At 37.6% G+C, this 26,610-nt stretch overlaps 1 protein-coding gene and 1 long non-coding RNA gene across 5 annotated transcripts; both read right to left on the bottom strand.

Moving 5' to 3' along the window:
• Positions 1-5,160: 5,160 nt before the first annotated feature.
• LOC121049028 lies at positions 5,161-7,565 on the bottom strand. 2 transcript variants are annotated; one of them, XR_005799165.1, is made up of 4 exons: positions 7,112-7,565; positions 6,125-6,198; positions 5,312-6,051; positions 5,161-5,219 (listed from the first exon to the last, which is right to left on the bottom strand). It is a non-coding gene; the product is annotated as an uncharacterized LOC121049028 (long non-coding RNA). The 2 variants fall into 2 exon arrangements; XR_005799164.1 differs by having other exon boundaries at positions 5,218-6,051.
• A 4,117-nt stretch (positions 7,566-11,682) lies between these two features.
• LOC112164956 (G-type lectin S-receptor-like serine/threonine-protein kinase At4g27290) lies at positions 11,683-17,215 on the bottom strand. Of its 3 annotated transcripts, XM_040506186.1 has the most exons (9): positions 17,014-17,215; positions 16,446-16,817; positions 13,974-15,191; positions 13,706-13,858; positions 13,032-13,216; positions 12,716-12,926; positions 12,386-12,623; positions 12,159-12,309; positions 11,683-12,070 (listed from the first exon to the last, which is right to left on the bottom strand). In XM_040506186.1, coding segments are annotated over exons 2-9 (2,460 nt in total). In that variant the 5' UTR covers positions 16,447-16,817; positions 17,014-17,215; the 3' UTR covers positions 11,683-11,767. The 3 variants fall into 3 exon arrangements, with proteins under 3 accessions (XP_040362120.1, XP_040362118.1, XP_040362119.1); XM_040506184.1 differs by having other exon boundaries at positions 13,974-16,817; XM_040506185.1 differs by having other exon boundaries at positions 13,974-16,705.
• Between the last annotated feature and the right edge of the window lie 9,395 nt (positions 17,216-26,610).

Raw genomic sequence — 26,610 nt, 5'->3', positions numbered from 1 at the left:
TTTGTGTAGGTTTGGGAGAGTTGGCAGTAGAGTGAATTCTCACCAACCAGAGAGAGGATGGTCTTTCTCAGTGGCACTCTTTCCTCTCTCTGTAGGTTGTAAGGAAACATATATATACTGTTCTAGTTTATGTAATGTTTGGGATGTGAGTAAAAGATTGTTTTAATGTTTGGACTGTGAGTAAAACGGGGGTAGAACAACTTGATGAACTCAATTAAATAAGGATCTAATAAAGTTTAAAAAATCAAGTTCTCAAAAAAAAAAAAAAATGCGTGAGACCCTTTCTCGCATACCTAGCGCCGGCAACGGCGCTTCACAGCCATGGAAGCCCTTAAGGCTTTCTCAACACAGAGCGCTCAAGAGCTTGTTTCCAGTGGAGTCCACCGTGACCTTGACAAGGTGCTGCCCACTTCCCTCAACCCCTCAATCCCAAATCTAATTAGATGGATCTGCTTCTGTTCTCCGGGACCAAGCGATGGGTGATCCCTGCTTAGGCCAGCGAAGCTGCTCATGGATTCCGATACAGATTTGGGATCCGGGCACTATGTGGTGGTTTCGATGCTTCTTTGCATATTTGACATTGATGGTGCTGACCGGGATGTTCTGGTTTTCCTCGACATTGGAGGTTGGCGGCGTGATGCTGGCTGCGGTAGTGCGGGGTGGTGCAGTTGCTGCCCGGACTTGGCTGCGAAGGATGGCGGTGAGGTGGAAAGGCGACACAACAAGTCGGGGTTGGCTCCCGGTTTTGGTACATGATGGTGGCACCGGCGGGCAAACGACCCGACGTAGTGCTGGCCTTTGGGTGCCCATAGTGGTTGAGAGGCCCACGGTCATGGGTGCAGTCATGGGCCCATTCTTTTTTCTCAAGCTATTGGGTTGGGACCCGGGTGGAATGGATGAGGGTATGGGCTTCCTAGACTTCTGGAGGTCTTACCTAATGTCCAGTATTTTAAATAAGGAGACTGCTGTTATCATCAGCTCGATTGATGTCGCAGATAAGCCAAGTTTTCCATTAGTTTTTAGTTTACTTTTCTTTCCTTGCAGATCGATGGAGAAAATTCTTAATGACTTCAAGGAATCTTACTTGGGCTACTATACTGTAAGCACCTCAATTGCGAGCATTGGCGAGCAGCATAGCCGATTTTTAATGGATGAGGATAATCTAAATCACTTTGTAGTTGCTTTGTTTTCTTATTTCCAGAAAGGGAGCTTCAACTTTGTAATCGAACAACCATTCTAACGAAATATGGTATGTTCTACCTTAGATTTTCAATATAACCTTAGTAGGTCAATTTATGCTCCTGTGAATGTTCAGGATGCCCCTATAAACGATTGTAACCATTGTTGAGAATCAATATAAGTTTTATTTTATTCAAAAAAAAAAAAAAAAGATGAACTCAATTAAATTTGTGCTTTCATTTTCTTCTAGTTCAACCACAGAGCATGAATTGAAGGAGAAGCCCTTCAGTCTACCCTGCAGCTGCATCAAATAAAACAAGGGAAACGTTTTAGCATCAGACAATTTAGCATGTTATGTTTTGAGAATACGAATCTAAACCAAGAAATATGCAGGTTTTTTTATTTGAATGTACAAGAGCTTAGCTACATTAATTCTATTAGAATCCATAAATTTCCTTCTGAATCGAATGAAGATTTGATATTTACCAAAAGGTGATCAACATAAGCACCACCAGCTACCTGCTTAATAAAGAAATCTTGAATCATAATTCATAATATCAATTCTCAAGATTGACAAATCAAGCTGACTTTCCTATTAATAGCAAGCATGATATAGAATGAAAGACAACCATGTCAAAAAGAGTCATGATGTTAGCACTTACGGAGTTCACCATCGGATCAGTGGTATGAGCAGATTGATGACTAGGCATGATAAAGAAAAATACTTATGTTCATAACCAGAGTGAAAATTCAGCGGCTTCTAAGATCTTTGAGAGAAAATGAAAAGAAGATGTAATTGCACGATAGGAAAGTAAAACTTGAACTATAATGAATTGTCAAGAGACCTAGGTAACCTGGCATTATATGGAAGTGATAAAGTGAAACTCGACAAAATGCATACAACCAACTGCGCTTAGGTGGAATCACCTGCCTCAGACGGTTACAGAGATGTTATCGATCATGGAGGAAAGCAGATCTGTAAAACATGGAAGAGGCTTGCTCTCTTGAAAAGACAAATAGGGTGAGCACTATGCAGATATTCTGTGCGTTACTCGTTTGATCACGAGAGCAGCATGTGAGAAGCTGCACAAGCAGGAAACTTATCCTGCTTTCTAAAACAAAACATGGTTTGCAATCCAGTTGGCCTTTATGCACTTGAACAACAAAAAATCATCTGAAGCCTTAACTTGATAATTAAAAAAATAAAGAGAAAAATACCAATATGGTTTAGTCCTCCAATAGTCAAGAGAAAGTCTCAACATTAAGAATTTATGGTGCATGCTATATAGATCCTATAGATTACCATCTCCTCAAAATCAGAGTTCAGGCTTGAAATACAATCCTAAGTACAGAATAAATATATTGGCCAACTAACCTAACCAAGTCTGCATAATGTGGGAAACTTATCAGATTGATCTTTAGACAAACAAAAGAATAGGATGTCTTTCTTTTGGCAAAGGAACATAGGATGTCCAAAACTTGTGTTTGTGATTCTAGTTTATTTATCACTGTTGATGAATATGAATTTTCAAATGTAAGAGTGAAGATATTTATCACTGTGATTCTAGTTTATTTATCACTGTTGCCAAGATATTGGGTCACCAGCACACACGCGATGTGTGTGCAAACTCGCTTTAGACATTTCAGTATATGTAACTCCACAAAATCTATATTTTAAGCACCTATATGAGCTTCATTTTGTTTTTTCAATCCTAAAAGTCGCTCGCTTGTAATTTCAAATATTCAAAAATAAATATTTGAATTCGAATACGGGATACAACTTACAATTTAATTCAATCCAAGTGACAACTTGTAACATATAAATTTCCAATACACTAACATTGATAAATACCGTACCTGTTATCAATTTTTTTTTTTAAAATGTCAAAAAAGGAAAAAGAAAAACAACAACTACACAAATTTCACTTTACTGTTTTAGCCCAATCGTTCTATATCATCACCAGTGACTACCAAAGATGATCTCATATGACTATATGAGTAGCTCACAAAATTAAAGTGGGCTTGCAATAAAGAATGGGGAGATAAAAGTAGATTAGAATCCTAACTAAATTTGAATCCAAGTCATGGAAGACTTTGTCGAGCATGATGCATGGAATTGATAAATTGTAATAGTGTTACCCCTTGTTCCATAATCTCATTTTGAAGCTGTGGCATCAAATTGAACTGTCTTATTATAGGATCCTGTCATAAATTCAAATGAAAATGATTTGTTATATTGTTCTGAAAGTTGTATGCATGAAGTAATAAATAAATTGTAAGTATAAACCTGTATATATGTAAAAGGTAAAGAAAGATTATTCTTACAATGGTCATCATCTCATTGCCTTTAGCATGACGTTAGAACATCTTTAAATACAACATTCCTTGTGTAAGCTCCAGGTTCTTCAATGGCTTCAATGGCACTATTCTTGATTAGGACCTTGGTTGTTTGTATGGATACTCCCCTTGATTAAGCTACTTAAAGTTGGCCATGGCTGAAGACGTGATTAGGGAGGTACACACCAACATTTGGAATTGCTTGGCCTTGAGCTTTGTTTATTGTTAGTGCAAAGCTTAATCTAATAGGAAACTGCCGACTTATGAGAGAGAACGGAAGCTTCACATTTTCTGAAGGCTTTAGAGGAATTCGTCGTAGGAAAACTCTTGTTCCATTGAAATGGCTGGTGAGAATCTCTGCACCAATAAAATTCGGAAAGAACCCGCGACATATTAACCTTGTCCCGTTGCCAAGAGAGCAGTCGAGGTTGAACCGAACGTGGAGAGAGCAGTTCCTTGATTTCATGAACGTGCACTAGGCCAAAAAACGAAACAGACAACGGACATTTTTCATTGTGGGATATGGACAATGTCCGTTGTGTATCGGCGCGTTGTGTGATGAAAAATGGCACAACGGTTATGCACCGCTGTATGACTTACAAACACTCAACATTTTTTTGTTATCAGCGTTGTGCCTTCACTCGGCAGATGCCAGGCACAGCTGCCGTGCAACCATGCTGCGCATGGCAAGTACATCATTCATACAACAAAACTTGTTTCCAAACTGTTGTTGGAAAGCTTAGTCAGACAACATTTTTTTTAATTTCACTGTCGTCTGATTTCTACTCACACTTCAGTTGTAGAGTATGATCGTTGTGTGACTTAGTTTTGGACAACATAGTTCAATTTTTACAGTTGTGTGATTGTAAATGAGAATACATGGTTTTTGTAAAACCATTGTGTGATATATAAAAATGCATTATGTAGATACCCAAATTGTGTGTATTGAGACAACGTTGGATTGCCATTTATTAAAATCGGTTGTATGATCATTTTTATTTCCTGAATTTTGTGCATTAATAATAATGCTCCATTTGACCTGATGAACAGTGATTAATTGTAAAGAAAACATCAAATGAGTAATCAAACCCATACTATAAACCTCAAATGTTTAAAGGGAGCATTTCCCAATCATCCAAGCCAACATTATAACAAGAAAAAAATTCTAGTGTACATGCCCTACGAACTTGGGAACTCAAAAGTTGATACACATTGTTCCAAAACATGCCTCTTATGAAGTCTTCATTGATGGTTGGCAAATTTCTTGAACAAATTCTTTAGCATCTTAGCTTTCTTGGCCCTTGTAACTTGCAATCCTTCCTTGGCCCTTGTAATATGCATATGTCCAAAATTTCATTTTCATGCAACCAATCTAATAGTTCAATGCAGTGAGCTTTAGGCCCCAAATATGCACGCTACTAAGTTCCTGGCCCTTGTAACAAAATATATCCCTTAGGAAATAGGACATGAAACTACAAATGATCAACTAAGCAATTATAGAACTCCATTGATCTAAAGATGATGTTCCAAGCATGTTACTACATATTGCTCATTACAATTACTATCAAGGGACTCATATTAACCACTATTCTACCATGAACAAAAATGTCAGTAACTAGCTTAGGGTCTTGGGGGCAAGAAAGCTTACCGACTCAATGCCAAAGGCGACACGAGTAAAGCTTGATAGTGTCATGGAACGTATGCTGCAATAGGTGAAAATAACAATCACCGGTTAGTTTCTCTTCTTCACATTTGAAGCCAAATTAGTAAAACTAATATGTAAGTAAATACATACCTTGATGACTTTGTTTATGGCAGCTCGACCGACCTCCAAGTGTTTTTTCACTTGAACCACACTCATACTTGTTGCCTCAGCTAGTTCACCCTTATTTGGTTCTCTCCCCAAATCTTTCTGCAAAGTCTTTTTCACTTGAAGAAGACCCTGAATAACGACAACATAACATAATTCAGCAGCAAAATACCCCACACACAAACACATGGACTAGCCAAATTCCAGAATCACAGTTGCCACAAATTAGTGTACATGCCAATGAAAAGGTGCCAATTTTAGTACTAGTTTTTATGGTACTGATATAGTCAATAGAAGTATTCCTAGAGAACATGCAGATATGCAAGTATCATTACCACTCCTAATTCATTTGGATACATTCCACGGTTGGAATCTATTTAAAATAGACATAGGCACTTGCAATTCTTTAGTTTATATAAGGATCAGAAAATAACTATAATGCCAGAATACAGACACACATAATATATAAGTATGTTATGGGTGATCTGGCCTTGTAATCAACATTGACAATGCCATGAGACATATGTTGCTCATTTGTAAGCTGGAAAGGGAAAAGAATGTCAGTTAGGTCATTACTTACACATTTCTAAAAATACACACACACACACACACACAAAAAGGAAGAGTAGTCTGAAAATGAAACCAACAAAACTTTGCCTGAGCATTAGCCTTCAAATTGAAATTGTCACTCAAGTCATACTTCGCTCTTGCACTGAGTCTCCCATCTGTCAAAGGCAAGTAAGCATCAGTATATCACCAATATTGAGTACAGAATTTAATATGAGACTCATTAGTTACCTCATTTACCACATTCGAAAGAGCTTGGTATAGACCTATCCAGACTGGTGTTGTGGCCAAAGTTGGTAAACAACCTGCATTGAAAAAACCAAGTTAGAACATCATAATTTGGCTAAAGGCGACGCGCCTTGCAAATCAGGTTAAATTCAATAACCAACTAAACATAGTATCGGAAAACATCAAAATCATTAATTTTACCTATTATAATAGATCTAAAAAGTCCTCAAATTCATGTAAGCAGTAGCTAGACTTCACCATGTGTGGGCTTAATTCAAAAGAAAACACTTATCAAATGCATACAATGCAAATATTGCAAGAAAAACAGTTTGCTGGCACTTTTCAATAAGGTTGAGTAAGCTTCTTGGATTAAAGATTAACTTTAAAAGCATGCTTTGCATGTATAATTTAACATGCTAAAGACTGAGGATTGACAAAATTTTAAAATTTTCTAAAATCATTTGTTTTGTAACAAGATTGCTGCAAGTTTCAGAAATTTTCAGAAAACTGGTAGCAAGAAAGAAAAATTCACCAACAATCATCCTTTTAGTGATTTCAATCATGACTCTCTAGATTTGAATTAGACATATAAAGCTGCAATTTCGCAAAATTTCAAGTTATTCGGAGTTCAAATGAATGGTCCAACAGAGATCCAAATTGATAGAAAATGCTGATTTCTGATTTCCACAGAAATCCTGAAACACTCTGCTAACTTCAAAATAGCATAAGTATCTCATTTCAACTTCATTTTGCATGAAACCGAGTTTAAAGCTATCATTGAAGAATCTATTTTAAGGTATCAAAAACAACAGAACAGCCCATTGGTTCAGCTTGGTGGTTGTCTTTGAGGCATACTATCAAACACATGGTGTGCAGTATTTGAACCTTAATCTATTTCAGTTCTAAGCATTCTAATGGAGTTACAAAGCTATCTAATAGTCAAAAGTGTATTCCATAACAAGAAAAGCCAAGAAATGAATGAATAATTACCAGCTTGAGCAGGAGGGAGAGGCTTGGAGGGGAACTTGGCAGACATATCACGCTGAAAACACCTTGGGCTGGGTGGCAGCAGGAACCACCACCATAGCAGCAAGTTGACTTAAGTCGTCGTTGTCGTCATCGCCTAACAGATCGAAAGGGTTCGCAGTTGCTTCTCCTTCTAGGTTGTTGATCCCAAAACCCATACTCGGAGGAGCAAGTATGAACATGAACTATGCTTGCTTCTCCTTCTAGGTTGCGTCGAATCAAAGCTCAGAGAAGGAGAGAAAAACTTAGCAAAACCCCCAAACCAAGCAGCCGTGAAACCCTTAAATCAAGTAGCCCACAAATCCCCAAATCGAAATCGAGTGGCTCTGAAACCCTTAAATCGAGTAGCCCACAAATCCCCAAATCGAAGTTGTAAACCTTAATCTTCAACAGATTGAAGAACCTCATCCTTCTTCCCAATTTGCAGAATCCTCCTTCACAAATGGAATTGAGTGATGGCTGAGTCGAGATAGTACGTAGGACACTAATCTCAAGTCGAGAAGGGATGGCTTTTGGGTGATGACTTGTGTTCGGGGAGAGAATACGACTGATGAAGAAATTGTGTTTTCCTGGTGTTTTGTCCGAATATTGGAAATAAATGAAGTGGGAGACAAAATTTGCTAGCCGTAACCTAGTTAATTTGTCAAACGCTTTGGCATTTGAGTCTTTTTATTTTGTATTCATGAATCAAACAACACATAAATAAAGCTACGTTGTCTGATTCTACACACATTAAATTTGAGCTGAGACTATAAGGAGGGGAAGTTCCCGCTATGTGCAATCAAACTTTCAGTTTTGGCGCTAGGATAGAAATTTCTCATTCAGTCAACACAAATAAGTAGTTTATGTTGTTGGCGCTTACAACCATCACATATATGTTAATCAAAATTTGTAGGTTTTGAGGGCATTTGGAGGGACATCCAAACCTCCCAATATATATTCCTTAATCATACAACACAAAAATAAAAACTGTTGTATGACATTTTGCAAAGCTACACTCACACAACATATATAACTATACTATTGTACAACGTAGTATAAATTTGGAGCCACATTTGAGTCGAGGTAGGAGGGAAATTTGCCGCTCATTTTTTTTTATTCACACAACAAACCATTCTTATAAGCGTTGTGTAATGACCTTCTAGCTAAAAACTTCTGAATTTTAATAGCCTTATACGACGTAAGTTTTTTAAACGTGTTGTATGATTCACTTTCCTTCATCACACAACAAATTTTTTTTTTTCGTTGTGTAAAAAGTGTCATGTGTTAAGGTTATTGGCCTAGTGGTGGAAGAACATGAACCCAAATCTTTTTCTATTTCCTCAGTTTTATCTAATTTTTTATTGTTTTAGTGTTTTGACGATTATGTCCTGGAGAATGAAAATTGTGCTTTGTTTTTTAATATTTCAGGGGTATTTCAGTACATTTTTTTAGTTTTGGCTAACAAAGTCTCTTATGTTAATATTAGTATAGATATATTAGAGATGTTACTTTTACCAACTTCTTGTGGGAGACTGTCAGTAACATTTGTTAGAGTTGCACTGCCCGTTACCTTTAACTTTTCTTCTTCTATGAAATCTATAGTAATTTTTTTTTTTTTTGTAAAACAACAACATCAAAGTTCATTCATTTCATAATAAACCATCAGAAATTAGCCTTTACATCTTTCTTACTTTTTACAAGCTAAACATTAGACGTGGATATCAGCTATTACCTAATAGAGTCTCCCAAACTATTAACAGTAATAACATAGGTGTGAGATGAACCTTCAAGCTAACTGAGTATCAAACCCCATATTCAAAAAAATAAAAAATTGAATCCAACATATCAAATTAGAATGAATGAATAAGAAAATTGAAAGAAATAGCATGCTTGTATGAGTATGGTCATACATACTCTTTTGATACACAACACTAACATTTTAAGTTTTCATATCTATTTTACAAAGCAATGAAATATGATTCATCTTTTGAAAATATATATATATATATATATATATATTTAATCCTATCATGTGACTCGTAAACAAATATGAAATCACATGCAGTCCTCACAAATGTACTGCTCTAGCGTATGTATAACTATATATTGTGCCAAAAAAAAAAAACATATGTATAACTGAAGAGTGCGGCTATTGTCACCTACTAACTACTTTGTTCGCCTTACAACCTTCTGATTTATTGAAAGACTAAAATGTCATAATGTAAAACTACAATAAAAGACAATATCTTATTACAATTACAATTTGTTTTTCTGATTACACCTTATAAAACATGTACTTAAACTTCTTTCTTAATCTCTTCATTCATCGTTAAACCCTAACACTTTCTTTCTTAGCAATCATCATCTTCAATCGTTCTCATGTTGCGCTTACAACTTTTATGCCTAAAAGTATATCATATTAACGTTAATGGAGTCTGGAAACATCTACTTGGAGCCCAAAAATGAGGTAATTGCATTTTTGATTTCATGTTTCTTCATTTATGATCGTTCTTAAAGATAAAGATTTTTGTTTCGTTTGGTACAACTTCTCGTTCCTTTTGCATTAGCATTTTACGCAACCTATTCATTGCAACAACGTACCAAAAATATAAGTCAAAAAGGAAGTTCAGATTTTCTAAGATTTTGATATGAAAAAAGAAGTGTTTGTGAATTGGTGAGATATGATGGAGTGAATGACTCCATATTTAATGAGGGTTGGAAAATGATATATATCTGAAGATAGGATATGACACGTGGCGGATAAAAATAAAAAATGTAATCTCATCCACCTCTCAATGTCTGACAAATGGCACTAAAATCAATAATAAATTTAAGATAGAAAATCTTATCTTATCCGTAATTTAAAGAAACTCATATCGGCCGACACTTAGTATTGGCACGTGGAGATAGATAGATAGATATATATATATATATATATATATATATATATATGATTCCTAAAAATAAATAAAAAATAAAAAAATATTTTAAAATTTAATTAATGACGATATATTATATAAAGTAATTATGTAAATTCATATTGTAGTTAAATAATTGTCTAAAATAATTAAAATTCTAAAATGGCTATGGGTTTTGACTAAAGGGAGTTTGAGATGCAAATTATGAATGAATAAAAATGACACTAGAGTGTCAAATTCATGAAATGGCTATAACTTTCAACTAAAGGGTTGGAGATGCACTAGGCCTAATGTAAAATCACTAGACCAGGAGTATGAATATCTCTCAATACATTCATCCAACTTTCTTAAAAATGCTGCCACCAGTGGGTAACTCAAAATAAAACCAGCACCACCGAATGCCCCAAAATTGAAATTAGACTTGACACACTTCAAATTCGTACCAATGTAATGGTACTCAATATGCTCATACTTTGCCAGAATTTCAACCAAATTATCAACCACAAAATGATGTCATCATCCGACATTACATACCATCTTACATCTTTGTCACCTTCTGTAAATATCTCCAAAATTGAACGCACTATGCGTGCTTGGACCGTATTCAAAATTTTCGGGTACACGTTTAATCTAGTGATGTCCTCATTGACACGAAAAGGAGGATAGGATGAAGGCCAAGGCAAAAACGCTGCAGTAGGAGGATCCAAAAGGAGGCATCCTCGAGTGACATTGGGCCGCCACCATGCTTCAATGTATGATGTTCTGTGCTTCAATGTGTTGACGGAGCCAACCATTCCGATCAGAATGTGGCTTAAATTGGTAGGAGGGTGATTGGGGGACGCATAGCTACGGCCAGGAAGTTGTGTTGGAAGGTTTTCAGGAGATTGGAAAGTTACAAAATGTACATTGATGTTAGGATTAAGATTGAAATGTACAACGATAATAGGATATGCCTGAAATTGCTAAAGATTTGAATAAAACTCCAAAAGATAAAGGGTTTGCTTGTTTTTGTTGAGTCTTGGTAGAGTTGAGGGAGAGTGGGGAAGACATTTTGAAGAACATGATGGCAGTTATACTATTGGATATCTAATCCATACAGTATGTTCTAAGTTATACTAATACATGTGATTGGTGATGGAATCCGCAAACTGGTTACCAGTTGAAGAACAAGACAGCAAACCATGCGGAGCTACTCTTGAATAAGTCGTAACGGTCTTGTTTCTTTCAACACGCTGATCAACAAAATCAAAATAAAACACATGAGGAGCTTCACATGCATGGAATCCATGGACGATGGATCTTTGGAGGGCCACCTCATGTTGAACACTTGAACGTCTAGTAGAGTAATAATATATTACCTAGTGGGAGACTGTCAGTAACGTTTGTTATTTTTACCAACTTCTTGTAGACTAGACTAGTGTGACTCACGGTCTAGGGTACAGTCCAGCACGCAAGCTTATGCAAAGTTGCTCTCCTTTTTCTTTTACCTTAATCCTAGGACAAAACCCTAAACCCTTCGAGCAATAAGGTTTAGGATGATTAATACAGCTGTAAGCCCTTAAATGTTTAGAGCCTAATGGAATGAAAGAAATAAAGCAAAAAGAAGTTAATTGTTAGATAGGCACACCACAGAAATACTCAAGAAATTAAATTCTTTCATTCAACTTCAAGCTCATTCCAAAGACAAAAGGATTGCAATTACACCAACATGAAATATCAATTAACGAGGCTCGAATAAGGTGGAAGTGAGCATATTAACTGAACATGCTTGTGAAGAAGAATGGACTTGGAGTTCAGTTAGAGCCCTCTCATTATAAAAACCAGGTTTCTGAGGTACAGGCAGCACACCTTCACCACTTAACATTAGAACTGCAGCTGACATGCTTGGCCTGTCTTGTGGATTTTGCTGAACACATAAAACACCCACATGAATCGCTCGCAGAACTTCTTGTAGATTAATGGAGTCCCCTACTGATGTAGCAAGCAATTCAATGGACCTGCCTTCTGTGTGTAAGTTCCATGCCTAAAAAGGAGCAATACTTTTTAACTAAACAAAAGAAGCACAATGAATCAAAAAAGAATTTGTTAACTAGACAATAGTTGGCACTCACATGTCCAAGCAGGTTGAGGTTGTGGCCTGGATGAAGGAATCCTCTGTTTCTCTTCCCACTTATTATCTCCAGCATCAAAACACCAAAGCTATACACGTCAGATTTGATCGAGTAGAACCCGTCAATTGCATATTCTGGGGACATGTAACCACTGCAGATCATTGAATCAAAAACTATTCTAAAAGCAAAGAAAGTCGATTATGCATTACTTGTTTTGAGCAACTTACTATGTCCCGACCACTTTATTCGTTTCTGCTTTAGTTTCATTTCCTCCAAAACTTCTAGCCAGGCCGAAGTCTGAGATTTTTGGGTTGAATTCACTGTCTAATAAGATATTGCCTGCTTTGAGATCTCTATGAATTACCCTCAGTCTAGAATCTTGATGAAGATAAAGGATCCCCCGAGCAATACCATTAATAATGTCAAAGCGCTTAGACCAATCTAGTAAGAAGCTTCTTCTTTGATCTGCAAAATAGCATGCAAAATGGGGCAGCATTAGGTGATTGGAAAATAAAGTGGAGTAATGAGGCCAAATTAAAGCTTTTGAGTGGTCAAACCAAAAATAAAGAAGTCCAAGCTTTTGTTAGGCATGCATTCGTATATCAGCATCATTTCATCTTCCTGAATGCAGCATCCTAGAAGCCTCACTAGATTCCTGTGCTGAAGTTTGACAATATGTGTAACCTCATTCTTGAACTCATCCAGTCCTTGAGTAGAATGTTTCGAGAGCCTCTTCACAGCTATTTCCTGTCCATCTTTCAACATACCCTGAAATCATATGTATGTGTCATGACCAAAGAACTACACATGCACCATGCAACTGGGAATTTGGATAGTGTCAATTTGATTGTATGGAGGATTATCAAATTTTACCTTAAAGACGGATCCGAATCCACCTTCTCCTAGTTTGCTGCTCTCTGAGAAGTTATCGGTGGCACAAACGACAGTAGCCAAGTCAAATAATGGAAGTTCAAAATCTTCTTTCTTTGAGGGAAGTCCTAAATCTTCTTCTCTTGAGGTAAGTTCTGAATCTTCTTTTTTGCTGCTCCTCATTTTCCCTGCAAAGTAAAAAACCATTTTGAAACCATATTGGATAATTTAATTCATTCATACAGACATGCTCAGTATCTCATTGTAACTTCTTAGCATTCTCAGGACAGATAGTATGATTTTAAAAAATGATGAGCTACCCTAAGATTGTTTAGTCCTGAAAAAACAATCCGGACCAACAAACATAATAAAGCACTTAATTATTAATTTCCTATAATAAACTTATAGGAAGTAATTCTTTTGTAATCAAACAAAATCAATCCTTCCCAAATAAGCTAAAGTGAGGTCGTTTTAGAACTAGAGCATACAGCATGAAACCAATTGGCAACGGGTGCAGAGGCTCATACTTCTATATTGTATACATTCTAAAAGGTTACCAGGCGATGAGGGATTCAGCTAACAGGCGTATTGGTACAACAGCAAATATTCCTATAAATTCTATAATCTTAACTACAGGACTAGGAAAAGGGAGGGCTTAAGAGTACATAAAAACTTACCATATTTTTTGGGCTGCTTCTTCCGGCAATAAAATACCAGGGCTATGCCCACGATCAGCAGTCCAGTAGGCAACAGAGTACCACATAGTATGATTCTAACCTTCTTAGATTCAGAGTCTTTAGCATTGATAACTGTGTTGTCATGATCCAGGCCTATATAGAATTTGAAAGGAAAAAAATGAGGAAGTAGAGAATTAATAAAGAAAAAAAAACTGTGAAGTACTACTGAACATACTACACATTCAGTTTGAGGTTGAAGAGTCTGTACCTAGTTCTGATGCAGCCATTCTTATATAAATATCTTGCCCATTTACAGTTAAATTTCTAATATCAATTAGGTTGCCAAACCACAGCAAGCAGCCAGATCCTCCATCCGTGATATCCAAATTTGCATAAGCTGTGCAGGAACAGTTCTTCAAGCACACCATTTCACATTCCTTCAGATTCATACTTCTGTTGAACCAGGACTGCTCTGTGTTTGGCAATTTCACTGCAGAGTACTTCTCAAACAAGTCACCGCTGCAATTTACTGAATTTAGTGGAGTCCTTCTCACACAGCCATTTGACCAATCCACTACATCCCAGTCCTTTGGATTTTTGGGTTGAAATCCATTCAAGCAGCGACATACTGGGGAACTGTCAATACTGCATGCACCATTTGGACCACAGAATGCATAACTGTCGCAGTTATCAATTAAAGCTGTTTGATAAAGAAATCCCCAAGTTTGGGTTGTATCAATCCAAGTGTAGCGCTGAACACGCCCATCTGGAGTGAGGATCAATCTTGAATAAACTGAGCTGTTAAGAAGCTCAAAAATATAATATTCTTCATCATGATCATCAAAAACAAGATTGTATGTGAATATGGAGTTTGGAGTTAAATGAGGCGTGCCACTGAATCGGATTCCATTCCATGGTCCAGTTCGCCATATCATAACTGAATCCTTCTTCAAAATTTCTTCTCCATATCCTCTGCGATCAAGTTCATATGTATATTTTCCTAGAGAAGGATCCTGTGGACTGCTCCATGATGTAAGATGCCTACTGAAGCCAGTAACTTTGTTCCAACCAAGCTTCATACCTGGTAGGAGTGTATCACTTGGGTAATCAAAACTTTGCCACAAGAAATTCTCAGGGTCTGTATCACTGCCGTCCGTTACAACAAGATTTCCTGAATCCAAAAGCTGGGCCACTGGATTCTCTGCAGATCTTGATGTGTTTGAGGACCAAATTATGCTCTTGTTATGGTTGAGGAGGACAAGAATTCCAGGGTCGGTGACCTGCAGAACACCTGATGAATCAGTAAGGGGTGCTTCTCTGTTGGCAACCCACACTATGGTAGCCGATATCTTCTTGTACCATATCCCAAGGTATCGGTTATTAGAACCAGTGGCAGGACTAAAAAATCCAAGCTCAAAGTTTCCAGTAGTTGAAACTATAGTCTGGCCATCTCTAACGGACTGAAATGTACTTGTGCTGCCTCCCACTGTGGAAAATATCGCAGTAATGATGAGCAGAAAAGAGCAAATAGGATGAAAGCACATCCTAATTAAAACCTTCAATGGATTTTTCATGACTGTAATACTCGAACACCTCATTTCCATAGAAGACTCATTGTCCCCCTAGTCCCTTGCTGTAATAGTTGAAATAAAACTGAAGCCCCTCTTTCTATGATTGACTTTCCAGCAACTCTAAGATTACTTAAATCGAACAAATTCAATAATTATACATATAGAGTTATGATTGAAAGCAACTGTTAGTTTCTAACTCCTCCAATATATTATACCTGTAATAGATTAACTATCTACCCTGTAATTTTCTTTTAGTCTGCTTCCTGGGAGTCAAAATGGGAGTGTATGGACTCAGCAAAGAAGACAAATCACTAAGTTAAGAAAAGTCAACACATGCATTTGAATTAGTTTTAGACCTCATTTATCCCCCTACCCCCTTGCTGCAATAGTTGAAATAACACCGCAGCCTCTACCTCTATGATTAACATTTCCACATCCACAACTCTGCAATTACTTAAATCCTATAAATTCGGTGATCATATGTCAGTTATGATTGGAAGGAATTAATTATTTTCTAATTCATGCAATATTCTATAGCTGTAATGGATTGACCATCTGCCATTTCATTTTCTTTAGTCTTGCTGGGATTTTGGACAGGAGAGAATACAAATTACTAACTCGAGATGAGTCAATACATGCAATTTTGACATAGTTGCAAGGAATCCTCTCCCAACTGTTTAGACTGCGGGCGTGATCATTACTTAACAAGATTATACGATACATGAAAGATTTGAACTGCATTTAAACGAAAGATTAGAAACTGCTTTCAAATAAACATCACTATCCAGTGTCAACCAAAGAAAATTCTTCTTTGAAATAAACATCATCATTCAATTAACCATTTTCTAATTCCATCAATATTCAATACTTGTAAAGGATTATTATCTACCCAGTCATTTTCTTTTTGCCTTCTTCCTGGGGAGTTTGGACTGACAAGTTAAGTAACTAACTCAAAATAAGTCAATACATTCAGTTTGAAGCAGTTGCAATGAATTCATTCCCAATTGTTTACACTGTAGGTGGCGTATAACATGCTTACGACGATCATACGAAACATGAAAGACTGAAACTTCATTTGAATAAAATACTAGAATTGCTTTCAACTAAACAACATGATCCAATGTGAAACTAAGAAAAATTCAATTCAAAACAGAAGGTAGAGTACTTACTTCCAATGCCATTCAACTTCGGATGGCAATTAGGAATTCGTAATCCTTTCCCAATCAACAATGGTCCTCTTGGAATGGAGCTAGTGTCATTTCGGATTATTCAAAACCCGGTCCACTAACACGGCGCGTTCTGGAAATACCAAACTCCACAGGACATATCTTGTCATCCAAATCCCTCAACTCTAACAAAACTGCACATTTCTGATTTGGGTACTCTTTGGCATTATTCTTGAAGTCAATTCCCATCCTTTTCTCTATCCCTTTCATGTTCTCCCACAAGTTGATACTAAATTAGGTCGGTAGCAAAATTCAACAGAATTAGGGACAGGACTGAATCCCAAATTCCCAAAATGGATTTTAATATGCTAGAGCCTAGATGCCAGCAAAAATCCAATAATTATGATAATATATAGCCCAAGTCTTTACAAAACTCATATAACCAATATAAAAAAAAACAATGCAGTAAATAAAGGGCATGCATAAATTAATGTACTTTGTGAAAGGAGGGCTTCAAAAAACCCAGAAAAAATAGTAGTCAGAGAGAGAACAATGAAATAGCGTGACTCACGATGAGACTACTGGAATGGAGTTCGATTAAGTTCAAGTTAGGTGAAGGTTGGAGATGAAGGTGAGCAGAGCCTTTTGTATTTGGGTTGACTAAAGTCAATTACTTTAATGGAATGAGATTCCAAAATTACCTGAATTGAAGTTTCAGGTTCACATCTGTCTTGCTGTTTGAGAACTTTAAAGTCGATGAGAGTTTATTTGACTTTGATTATCGAATGTTCAAGTTGAGACACTGGGCTTTGCCCAAAAAAAAAATTGAGACACTGGTCCAGGTTTTGACTGGCAATATCAAAGTTTTACTAGGGCTGGGTTCGGTACGGTACCGGCCCTTCAAGGCCAAAACCACCTACCGTACCAGAACTTATTGGTACACAAAATGAAGTACCATTACCGGCCACAAAAGTCGGTATACCAACTTCTCGGTATCGGTTGGTATCGGTTGGTTGGGCCTCCAACCGAGTTTAAGATTGGGCCAGCTTTCAGCTAAGGCCCAAATGAAAATTTTAAATCTCAAACCTGTCAGCAATAGAAAAACTGAAAGCAATGAAAAACAATCAAATAACTTATATGAATTCAAGGGCCCAGACCATAAGCAAATGTAAAACAATCAAATAACTTATAACTCTCACTCTCTCACTCTCTCACATCAACTTCAGTTCATCACTTACACTCTTACAGTTCATCTCATCATCAATTCATCACTTCATAATTCATATCACTTAGCCACTTACAGTTCACACAAATGAATGAATGACACAAGAACAAAGCGGACAATAGTTGAAAACAAAGTATTCAAAGACTCAAATTTCATCTCATCGTCACTGCATATTTGCTTGTTGTGCTCTGCTCCCTGCATATTTGCTTCTTGTGCTCTGCTCCCTGTGGCCCTGCCTCACTCAAAGACTCAAAGTTTCTGCAAATCCATTTTAGTTGAAAAGAATAAGAATGCTGGCAGTTCTGCAAATTCAATTAATGAAGAAGAATTTAGGCAGTTTTTGCAATTTCTAACGTTGAACAAGAAAGCTCACGATGTTGGCTGCTGGCCGCTAGGCATCAGTTTGTGTAGAGCTGATATTGGACTCCATTCCTTGATTAAAAGCATTTTCTGCAAAATAACAAAGACAAGGTTAAAAACAATATTATGATTCATAAAATAAGAAACAAACATTGTGATATTAATAGTTGCAGAAAAAAGAATCAAAGTAACAAACATTGTGATATTAATAGTTGCAGAAAAAGAATCAAAATAACAAACATCAAACATTATAATATTTATAGCTGCCGAAAAAAGAATCAAACAAAACAAAACAAACATCAAACATTTTAATAGTGGCAGAAAAAAGAACAAACATCATAGTGTCATACATTGCTCCAGAAAAAAGAAACTGACCTGTTGGTCCAAACATTCATGATTCAACAACATTGACTTATTACAAAGTAATTACAAACAGGAACTTACATGACCAGAAAGGAAGAAGGGAAAAAAATTGAACACGCCATTAATCCATAGTCCTATACTCCTATTCCACAGAACAAGAGCGTTCTGAAAAGAACATGAGAATCACCACCTGGACATCAAGAGATTAAGCCAATAGCCAAACTGATTATTATACTGAACAAAATCAAACAGTAAGATATCTTGCATTTAGTGAATGCCATGTTCTTTTATTGGTAATTTGCAGCTCTCTATATTCTCCGGTGGAAAAATCCTTCTAGCATGTTAAGTTGTTAACATATACAGTTATGGTCTTTTGAAAATGTTTTACATCAAAAGAGATTTCCTATACCTGGGTACAGATGGTGGAACATCGAGACCCACAAACTTAGTCCTTCTCCCTCAAACATCAAACATTCAAACTTATTCATCGGTGCTCCTGCAGCCCTGATCCTCCAAGCACAAAAGAAAAACCATTAAAAGTTTAAAACCCATAACAAATTGGTAAATCTCAAGATAATATATAACATATCCAAGATCAAATTGCTAAAAAGCCTAAAATTGGGTAGATCGAAGTCTCGAACCTCAACTCAACAATCCAAAGCTTCTAATCCAAAACAATTGAAGCTCCGAGCTCGTACTCACCAGCAGTACTGCAGCAATTGTTCAGCTACTTTGAATCGAATCGATTTGACGTGAAATGAAATCGAAGGCACCGAACGATTCGATTCTTGGAAGAGTTAGAGAGGCTCAGAAGCTCACTCGAGTTCGAGAGAGAGAGAGAGTGAGGAAGACAGGGAGTGGTCGAGAGAGGGACTGAGGGAGTGAGGGATTAGGGTTTGGACCAAGAGTTTGAGAGAGAGGCTCAGCCGCTCAGGTCTCGCTCGGGTTCGAGAGAGAGAGAGAGAGACGAGGTGAGAGGCAGAGTGGCTAAATGAGAGAGGGACTGAGGGAAATCGGGAATGGGATTAGGGTTTGCAAAGTTTTAATCTAACTGTTGTTAGTTAATATGGAATAAAATCAACGGTTATGATTTATTATATAAGAAATATTTAAAATAATTAAATATTATATTTAATACGTGGTACGGTACGGTATACCGTATTTCTTTAAAATTCCATACCGATACCGTACCGATTACCCCTATTCGGTTCGGTTGTACCGTACCACAAGTTCGGTAACCGAACCCCTTGGTAACCGAGATCCTTGGTTCGGGACGGACTTGGTTGGTTGGTTTGGATCGGTAGGATTTGCCAGCCCTAAGTTTTACCAACAACGAAGTTTTTTGAACCAAAAATCGATAAACTGCACTGAACTGTATCAAAAATTCAAAATTGAATCGAAACGATAAAGTTAATGAAAACTTAATTGAAACGACGCTTGTGATGCGGCTTTCGGACTCATAATCAATTCTTATAAATTGAATCGAACCAATAGAAAATAATATTTATCATTATTATTTTTTAAATTTTTTTATTATAGAATAAGGTATAACACATTTATATCTATAGTCTTTTTTTCTTTTTTTTCTTAAAAAAAACCCCACCCCATTCCCACCCTTGATGGGGCTCGAACTCCTGACCTCTTATATATGAGACCAAAACCTTACCACCCCACCAAACACACACTCCCTTTTTCTTTTTTTCTTTCTTTCTTTTTTCTCAAGAGGATCAAACGATTTCACTCCTACTCCCATGGTGACTCGAACCCATAACTTCGTCATTAGGTAGTGGGTGTTCTAACCACTAAGTTAACACCACTTCGTCATTTATATCTATAGTCTTGTTAGTCTTTTAATATACATTATTTGGTTTACATTAAATTTTTGAATTGATGTTGTTTGGATAGTTACTGTATATACAATTATAATTGAAAAAATAAAAAAAAATTCATTAAAATTAATGATTAAATCAATAATATTAACTTGGTTGAAATTAATTAAAACCGAACCGAACCAATATACTAATTAACCGAGTTTATAATCAATTTCAATTATCGAGAAACCGAACCGATGAAACCAAAATTACGGAGCCAAGATTATTTGTTTTTTTTTTTTTATGACATTATTTGGTTGGATTTTCATGAACAATTGTCATGATTCGTTATTTATACCACCCCAATGGATTGGGATCATTGACCCAATAGGCCCAATAGGTGAGGGATTCATTATCTTAGCCCGATAGGTTTCTACTGGACTAAAAATAAAGAACGACGAGAACATATTCCCAAGCTGGGTTGTTGACCGGCGATGAGAAGCAGCGGTGACTAGGACGGTCGATGATGACAATCTCTATGTAGTTTTATTTTTTTATTATTTGTTTTCAGATTTTGCCACATATCCATTTGTTATCCAATCTTGTAACAAACAACTGATAAGATTAGGATTAGCTATCTTAACCTATTGCAAATCCAATCCTATTAAGACTAGATCCTGTCATGGGTACCAAACGTGGCCTAAATCTCCTCCTCCAGTAGACAGTTGGACAACTGGTGTCGGGGTCTTCTTCGTACTGTCAATGCGAGCCAATTTCCGCTAGGCCAACGCCAGGAAGCTGCCGAAGGGAGAAATTTTCAGGTTGGGTCGTGTTCTTCGGGGTTCCTAGAAACGGGTTGAGACCCGATGCTTCATGTTTGTTCTGATTCGATACTTATCCTCCATCTGACAGAATTTAAACAACCACGGAGGAGAGATGGACAACCCAGATCGCACTATTTTAAAAAAAATTCATTTAGTAATTTTTATGATTTTAAAACTTCAAAAAATTGTAATAAATAGCTCGAGTTTCCGAAAATTTCCAAAGACTCATGGTGACTAGGTGTATCAAGCCATGTAAAAATTTTGAGATGTTTATCTCCCCGTGATTCAGCTCCCCTTGATTCAGCTCCCCTTAGGAAAGCATAAGCGTCTGCGTATAATAGGTTGACTCATTTGATTAATATGAAAACGGAGGCCAATCGGGCTAATTTTTTTTTGCACAAGGTACCTATTAATGCACATTGCATACATAGATATCAAATCTATCAATCTCCAATTTTGATTATTTGAATCGTAAAAATCCTTATTTGCCTACTAATTAATGTTGTCTAGCATGTTTATTAGTTGTAGGGAAATGTATACCTTCCAAAATGAACAAGGTGGAGGAAATAAATTCAGAAATTCGACCACTAGATGTGATCAAGGTGCAGATATATGGCTATGGTAAAAAAATTACATGTTTTTGTAATCGTTTAGACCTCGATCCTCGTGGTCGACCCTAAACCCTAATTACCCATTAAACTAAAATGCTTGTAACTACTCCCTCGCAACTTATTTTCTTAATCCGTTAAAGCTCACACTCTCGTGGGGACGAGATGTATCAACTTATGTAAAAAATTTGGAACATTTATCTCCCCATAATTCAACTCTCCTTAGAGAAGCATAAGCCTATATTGGGTTGACCCCTTTGATTTATAAGAAAATGAAGGTCGACCAGGTTTATTTTTTTACACAGTACCTATTAGTACACTTTAAATTCATTGGTAATATCAAATTTATCGATTTTCAATTCTAGGTTTGCGGATGACTAGAAATATCTATGTGTGTACTAGTGTTGTATAACTTTTACATTGACATGGACTTTTCAAAAATAACAAGAAGAGGAAATTGAATTTTTTCAAACCAACCGTTGGATGAGATGATTGAAATATTTTATGTTTATTGTAAAAAAAAATCAATCAATTTCATTATCTTTTTTACTTCAATCCATATGGTGAACCGATGACACCTTAATAACACTATATTTATTAATTATATTTCTCTAAAGGGTAACTCCATCAAGACATAAGATTTTGGGAAATAAAAATAGGGACTGTGACCGCTTACCCAATTATAACAAAAAAATTGCCCACTTGCTCCCCTAAATGTTTTTACTCTCATCTACCCAATTTAAATGCAAGTTACATTTTTACCCCCAAACTAATTAATAAATTACAAAATTCTCTCTCTCTCTCTCTCTCTCTCTCTCTCTCTCTCTCTCTCTCTCTCTCTCTCTCTCTCTCTCTCTCTCTCTCTCTCTCTCTCCGCCGTTCCTTCACTCACAGTCAAGCAAGACCAAAACTGACCCGCCGGAGAAGTCAATTAACCCTTACAGCAACCGCAACGTCGTCACCGCCGAGTTCTTGGGTTTCGATTATGAGCGGGATGTCGTCCGGGTTCTGGGGTTTGGGATCTGCAGTCGGTGTAGTCGCCACAGGGTTGGGATATGCGTCCGGCTTGATTTCGTTTTGATTCCGACGGCGTCGTCCGGGTTCTCGGGTTTCGATTATGTGCGGGATGTCGTCCGGGTTCTGGGGTTTGAGATATGCAGTCGGTGTCGTCCCAGTAGGGTTCGGGTTCTGCGTCCGGCTTGATCTAGTTTTTTTTTTTTTTTGGGTAAATTTGACAGAAGAATGAAAAAAAAAAAAGTTTTATTGAGTAGTTATACATGTCTATTGCGGGGCAATAATAAGATTATTGGGAGGCAATAATATGAGTATTGGGGGGCAATAATATGCATATAAATTGATCAATTGTGCCTGTAGTGTATTCATTTTGGTTTTGGGAGTTTATGCAATTCACTGGAGGGTAATAATATGATTATTTGAGGCAATAATATGATTATTAGGAGACAATAATATGAGTATTAGGGGCAGTAATATGGTTACTGGGGGGCAATAATATGATTATTGGGGGTAATAATATGATTACTGGATATTATTAGGGGGCAATAAATTCAGACGTCGGAATCCGGTTAACAGTCCGGTGGCCAGATTCCGGATTCCGGTCATCGTTTGCCGGATTCCGGTCACAGGTCACAGGATTCCTATCACCGGTGGCCGGAGTCCGCGGCCGGCCACTGGTCACCGGAGCACAGCAAGGTGGAGGATGACTTTTCTTTCTAAGTGAGAAAGAAGGAGAGGGCAAAAAAGTCTCAAAAATAAATAAAAAGAATTAATTAGGTATTAGAGTGTTTTGGGTAGATGAGGTTAAAAAACTGTTAGTGGAGCAAGTGAACAAATTTTAAGCTAAAATTGGGTAAATGAGCATTTCCCCATAAAAATACTATGTGCCTTCAACCACTGCACCATTGTTAAATGCCATTTATTGTTTTCTGTTTAGTTTAACTGGGCTGGGTATTTTTATTATCAAGGGAAACCCTCTTCTGGGTTCAACATACAAATCAAGGCCATTGAGTTCCCAAGTGAAGAGGCTGGTCTGCCAAAAGGTTGTGAGAATCTCGACTCATTACCCTGTCAGAATTAGCCAACAAGTTCTTCAAAGCCACACGCTTGTTTCAAGCACCGCTCGAGGAGTACTTTCTCAAGGATGTAGCTGACATGTTCTTTACTTGGCTACTGAAGCCGCTGCGAAATTCGGTATTCCGAGGTTGCTTTTTCATGGGACTAGCTTATCTCTATGTGGCTTCGGAGTATTTTTATTCTCAGCTTCTTCGACCTCCTCCATAAACCCCGTGAAATCATTGTCGATCTACTATACAGTTGTCCAACTGTTCACCCATCAAATCCGCTCAAAATTGAAGTCCGAAGTCCATATATTCTAAATCAAACACAACCTGGCTTCACCCTCGACTTCTTGGCCTAGTCCTTGCACGGGTACTTCTTGATTCCGGCGATGGTGAGTGACAGTGACGGGGAGACGACGGATTGCGAGGGATATGGATTTGTTGCCGGCATCGGGATAGAATCTCGGCGGGGTTGGTGATGGTTTGGGCGGAGGAGAGAAGGAGTAGATGTAAGATTTGATCTTTGCGATTGCGAAACTGTTGTTGAAGTCTTTGAACTAGATTTTCATGGTAATAAACTTTGATCAATTGGAGGAGATGAGTTTGCCATCGATTGCATAGTTACCCCTCCATCTGTTTCTACCTCTCAAGCTCGGTCCCACTTTTTGTTTCATAAACTTACACTAACGTTAACGATCAGCTCACAATAACAGAAAATACGACCAACTCACAATAACGGAAAATGGAAGGCCATCACTGATCGAGACCCACTCAGCCAGAGGTCAACGGTAGATTGCCCCAGGCTGATATCCATCCCGAGTGGATAGCAGAATTTTCCTAGCTATCAATCCCAAAACTCAATAACTCTTCTTGCAGTTATTTAAAAAAAAAAAAAAAAAAAAAACTCTTCTTGCAGTGGTAGAATGTCGTCGAGTGATCTTCCACCATCTTCAATTCTTCATTACATGACAATGGTGGCGATGATGATGAGAATCATTATCAGCAAAACAATGTCACCAAATTGTTTGATTCTAGTAGCTGTTCCTTGTGTTTAAGTTGCGCAACTAATATTGCGGAACATCATTCATTAGTCTCAGTTCAGGTTCGTCATAGGTATATGGTTATGCTGCATGTGGGTATATATGGGTTCTGCCATTGGAGTTGTGGGACTTGGTAGTAGTCTATCTCTTGTTGACGAAGTTGTCTTTATTGTTGGTATGAGGAAATCCTCATCCACATGAACTAGTCAGTTGATGCATTCATCTTGTTAATGATAAATACTATCTTCCACTTTGTAGACCACAACACTTTGCTTATCAAAACTCAAAAGTCTCCTGAAAATGAATATACTACTGACTACTGAGCGAGGAACTGAATATGATCTATATATGTAAAATATACTCAGATGCAGATTTCAATGCAGTTTCAGTTTTAGTTAACTAACTGTACTCTCATATATGTAAATTAGACTTTTGTTATTAGACCAGTACTTGTATTATTAATTCAACAAGCAGGAAATAATGGCTTTAAATATTCATTTGACAAAACTCTTTGACATAGATGAGTTTACTTTAGAGTCTACACAGCCAACATAATTACCTGTACTTGAAGCTCCACTCTTGGTTGGAATGGCGGTGTTGGTTTCAAAAGTGAACCTGTTTGGCTCCAAAACCAGTATGGGTGCAAACTGTCTCTTTTGAGCCTGTGTGTAGGCGTGCCAGCACCGTGGGGTGCAGTCGTCGGAGAATCTCTCGACCTGACTTCTTGATCAAACGCCGTGGACGAGGAGAGCACCAACCTCGTCACCAGGTTCTTCTCTATGCCTTTCGGAAAATGACTTCTTGCCTTACGGATAAGGACTTTGGTTGTGATCTCTTCGCGACACCGAATCGATACTCAACGTTGTAGGTTGAGCAGAGCAATCACTGGGAAGTTTGGAGAAAGCACAGGTTTTGCTAAAGCGTGACTTTAGCTTCGCTGGGTTGCAACTAGGTTGCAGGTAGGTTTGCTTCGGAGAGGCTTTGATAATCTGTGCGATTAGTTGATTTGAGAGTTGTGTCTAATTTGTCCTTGAAACCTGGTATTTATACCTAGGGTTTCGACTGTTCCTTGCCATAGAAGGATTATTGATTGAAGTTTCCTATTCAATCTCTGCTACTTGATTCCAATAAGGGCTCGTTTTCCTTATGGATCACGGAATGGGCGAAGCTATAACCCAAACTCAAGTAGACTTATTTTTGGGCCACAGGTATCGGCCCGCTGTGCTAAATCCCCTAAGGGATCTTGCCAAAAATACTTTTGGGCTCAAAAATTGCCCCACAGGCCCCGAAATCAGGCCCGCGAGAAGTAACTGATTGAAGGGGACTTAAACGACACGCCTGACGATCGAAACAAGACCATAAATGAGGGTCACGTCCATTCGCTTTGTAAAACATCTTTTCTTCGTATCGTTTCCCTCACAAAATCTCTTATTTAAATCCTGCAACCACTTCAGACCTGTCACATCAGAAACCCTTCCGGTCTCCTAAACCCCGAAAACTCCTTATTCCATACACCTCCTTATAGAAACCCAGAAATGGCTCCCCCGAAGAAGATGATCATCGATCAAGAAGAGAAACTTAATGAGCAAGCCGCCCATACTTGGGGAACCAGCGTAGGGGCTCGCTGTTTCATCCACACCATTGTCCAAAGACCTCTGCTTCTCAGACTCCCAAACCACCATGCCAGACTGGGCCCTTCACCTCTAGATTCCATCCCAGACGATGTGTTCACCCTCTACGACCTGCCCATCCGACGACCCATTTCGGTCCTCAGAAGAACGACTGGAGACTTCACTAGCTAGGGTGCGCATCAGCACAGAGCCAAAATAGGGCATTGGCCCGCCACTATCACCGAGGCGGAA

This window comes from Rosa chinensis, chromosome 5, assembly GCF_002994745.2.
Source record: "Rosa chinensis cultivar Old Blush chromosome 5, RchiOBHm-V2, whole genome shotgun sequence".
In the NCBI taxonomy this organism is placed as follows: Eukaryota; Viridiplantae; Streptophyta; class Magnoliopsida; order Rosales; family Rosaceae; genus Rosa; species Rosa chinensis.
The sequence above is the reverse complement of the archived record's forward strand: the minus strand, read 5'-3'. Positions and strand labels throughout refer to the sequence as shown.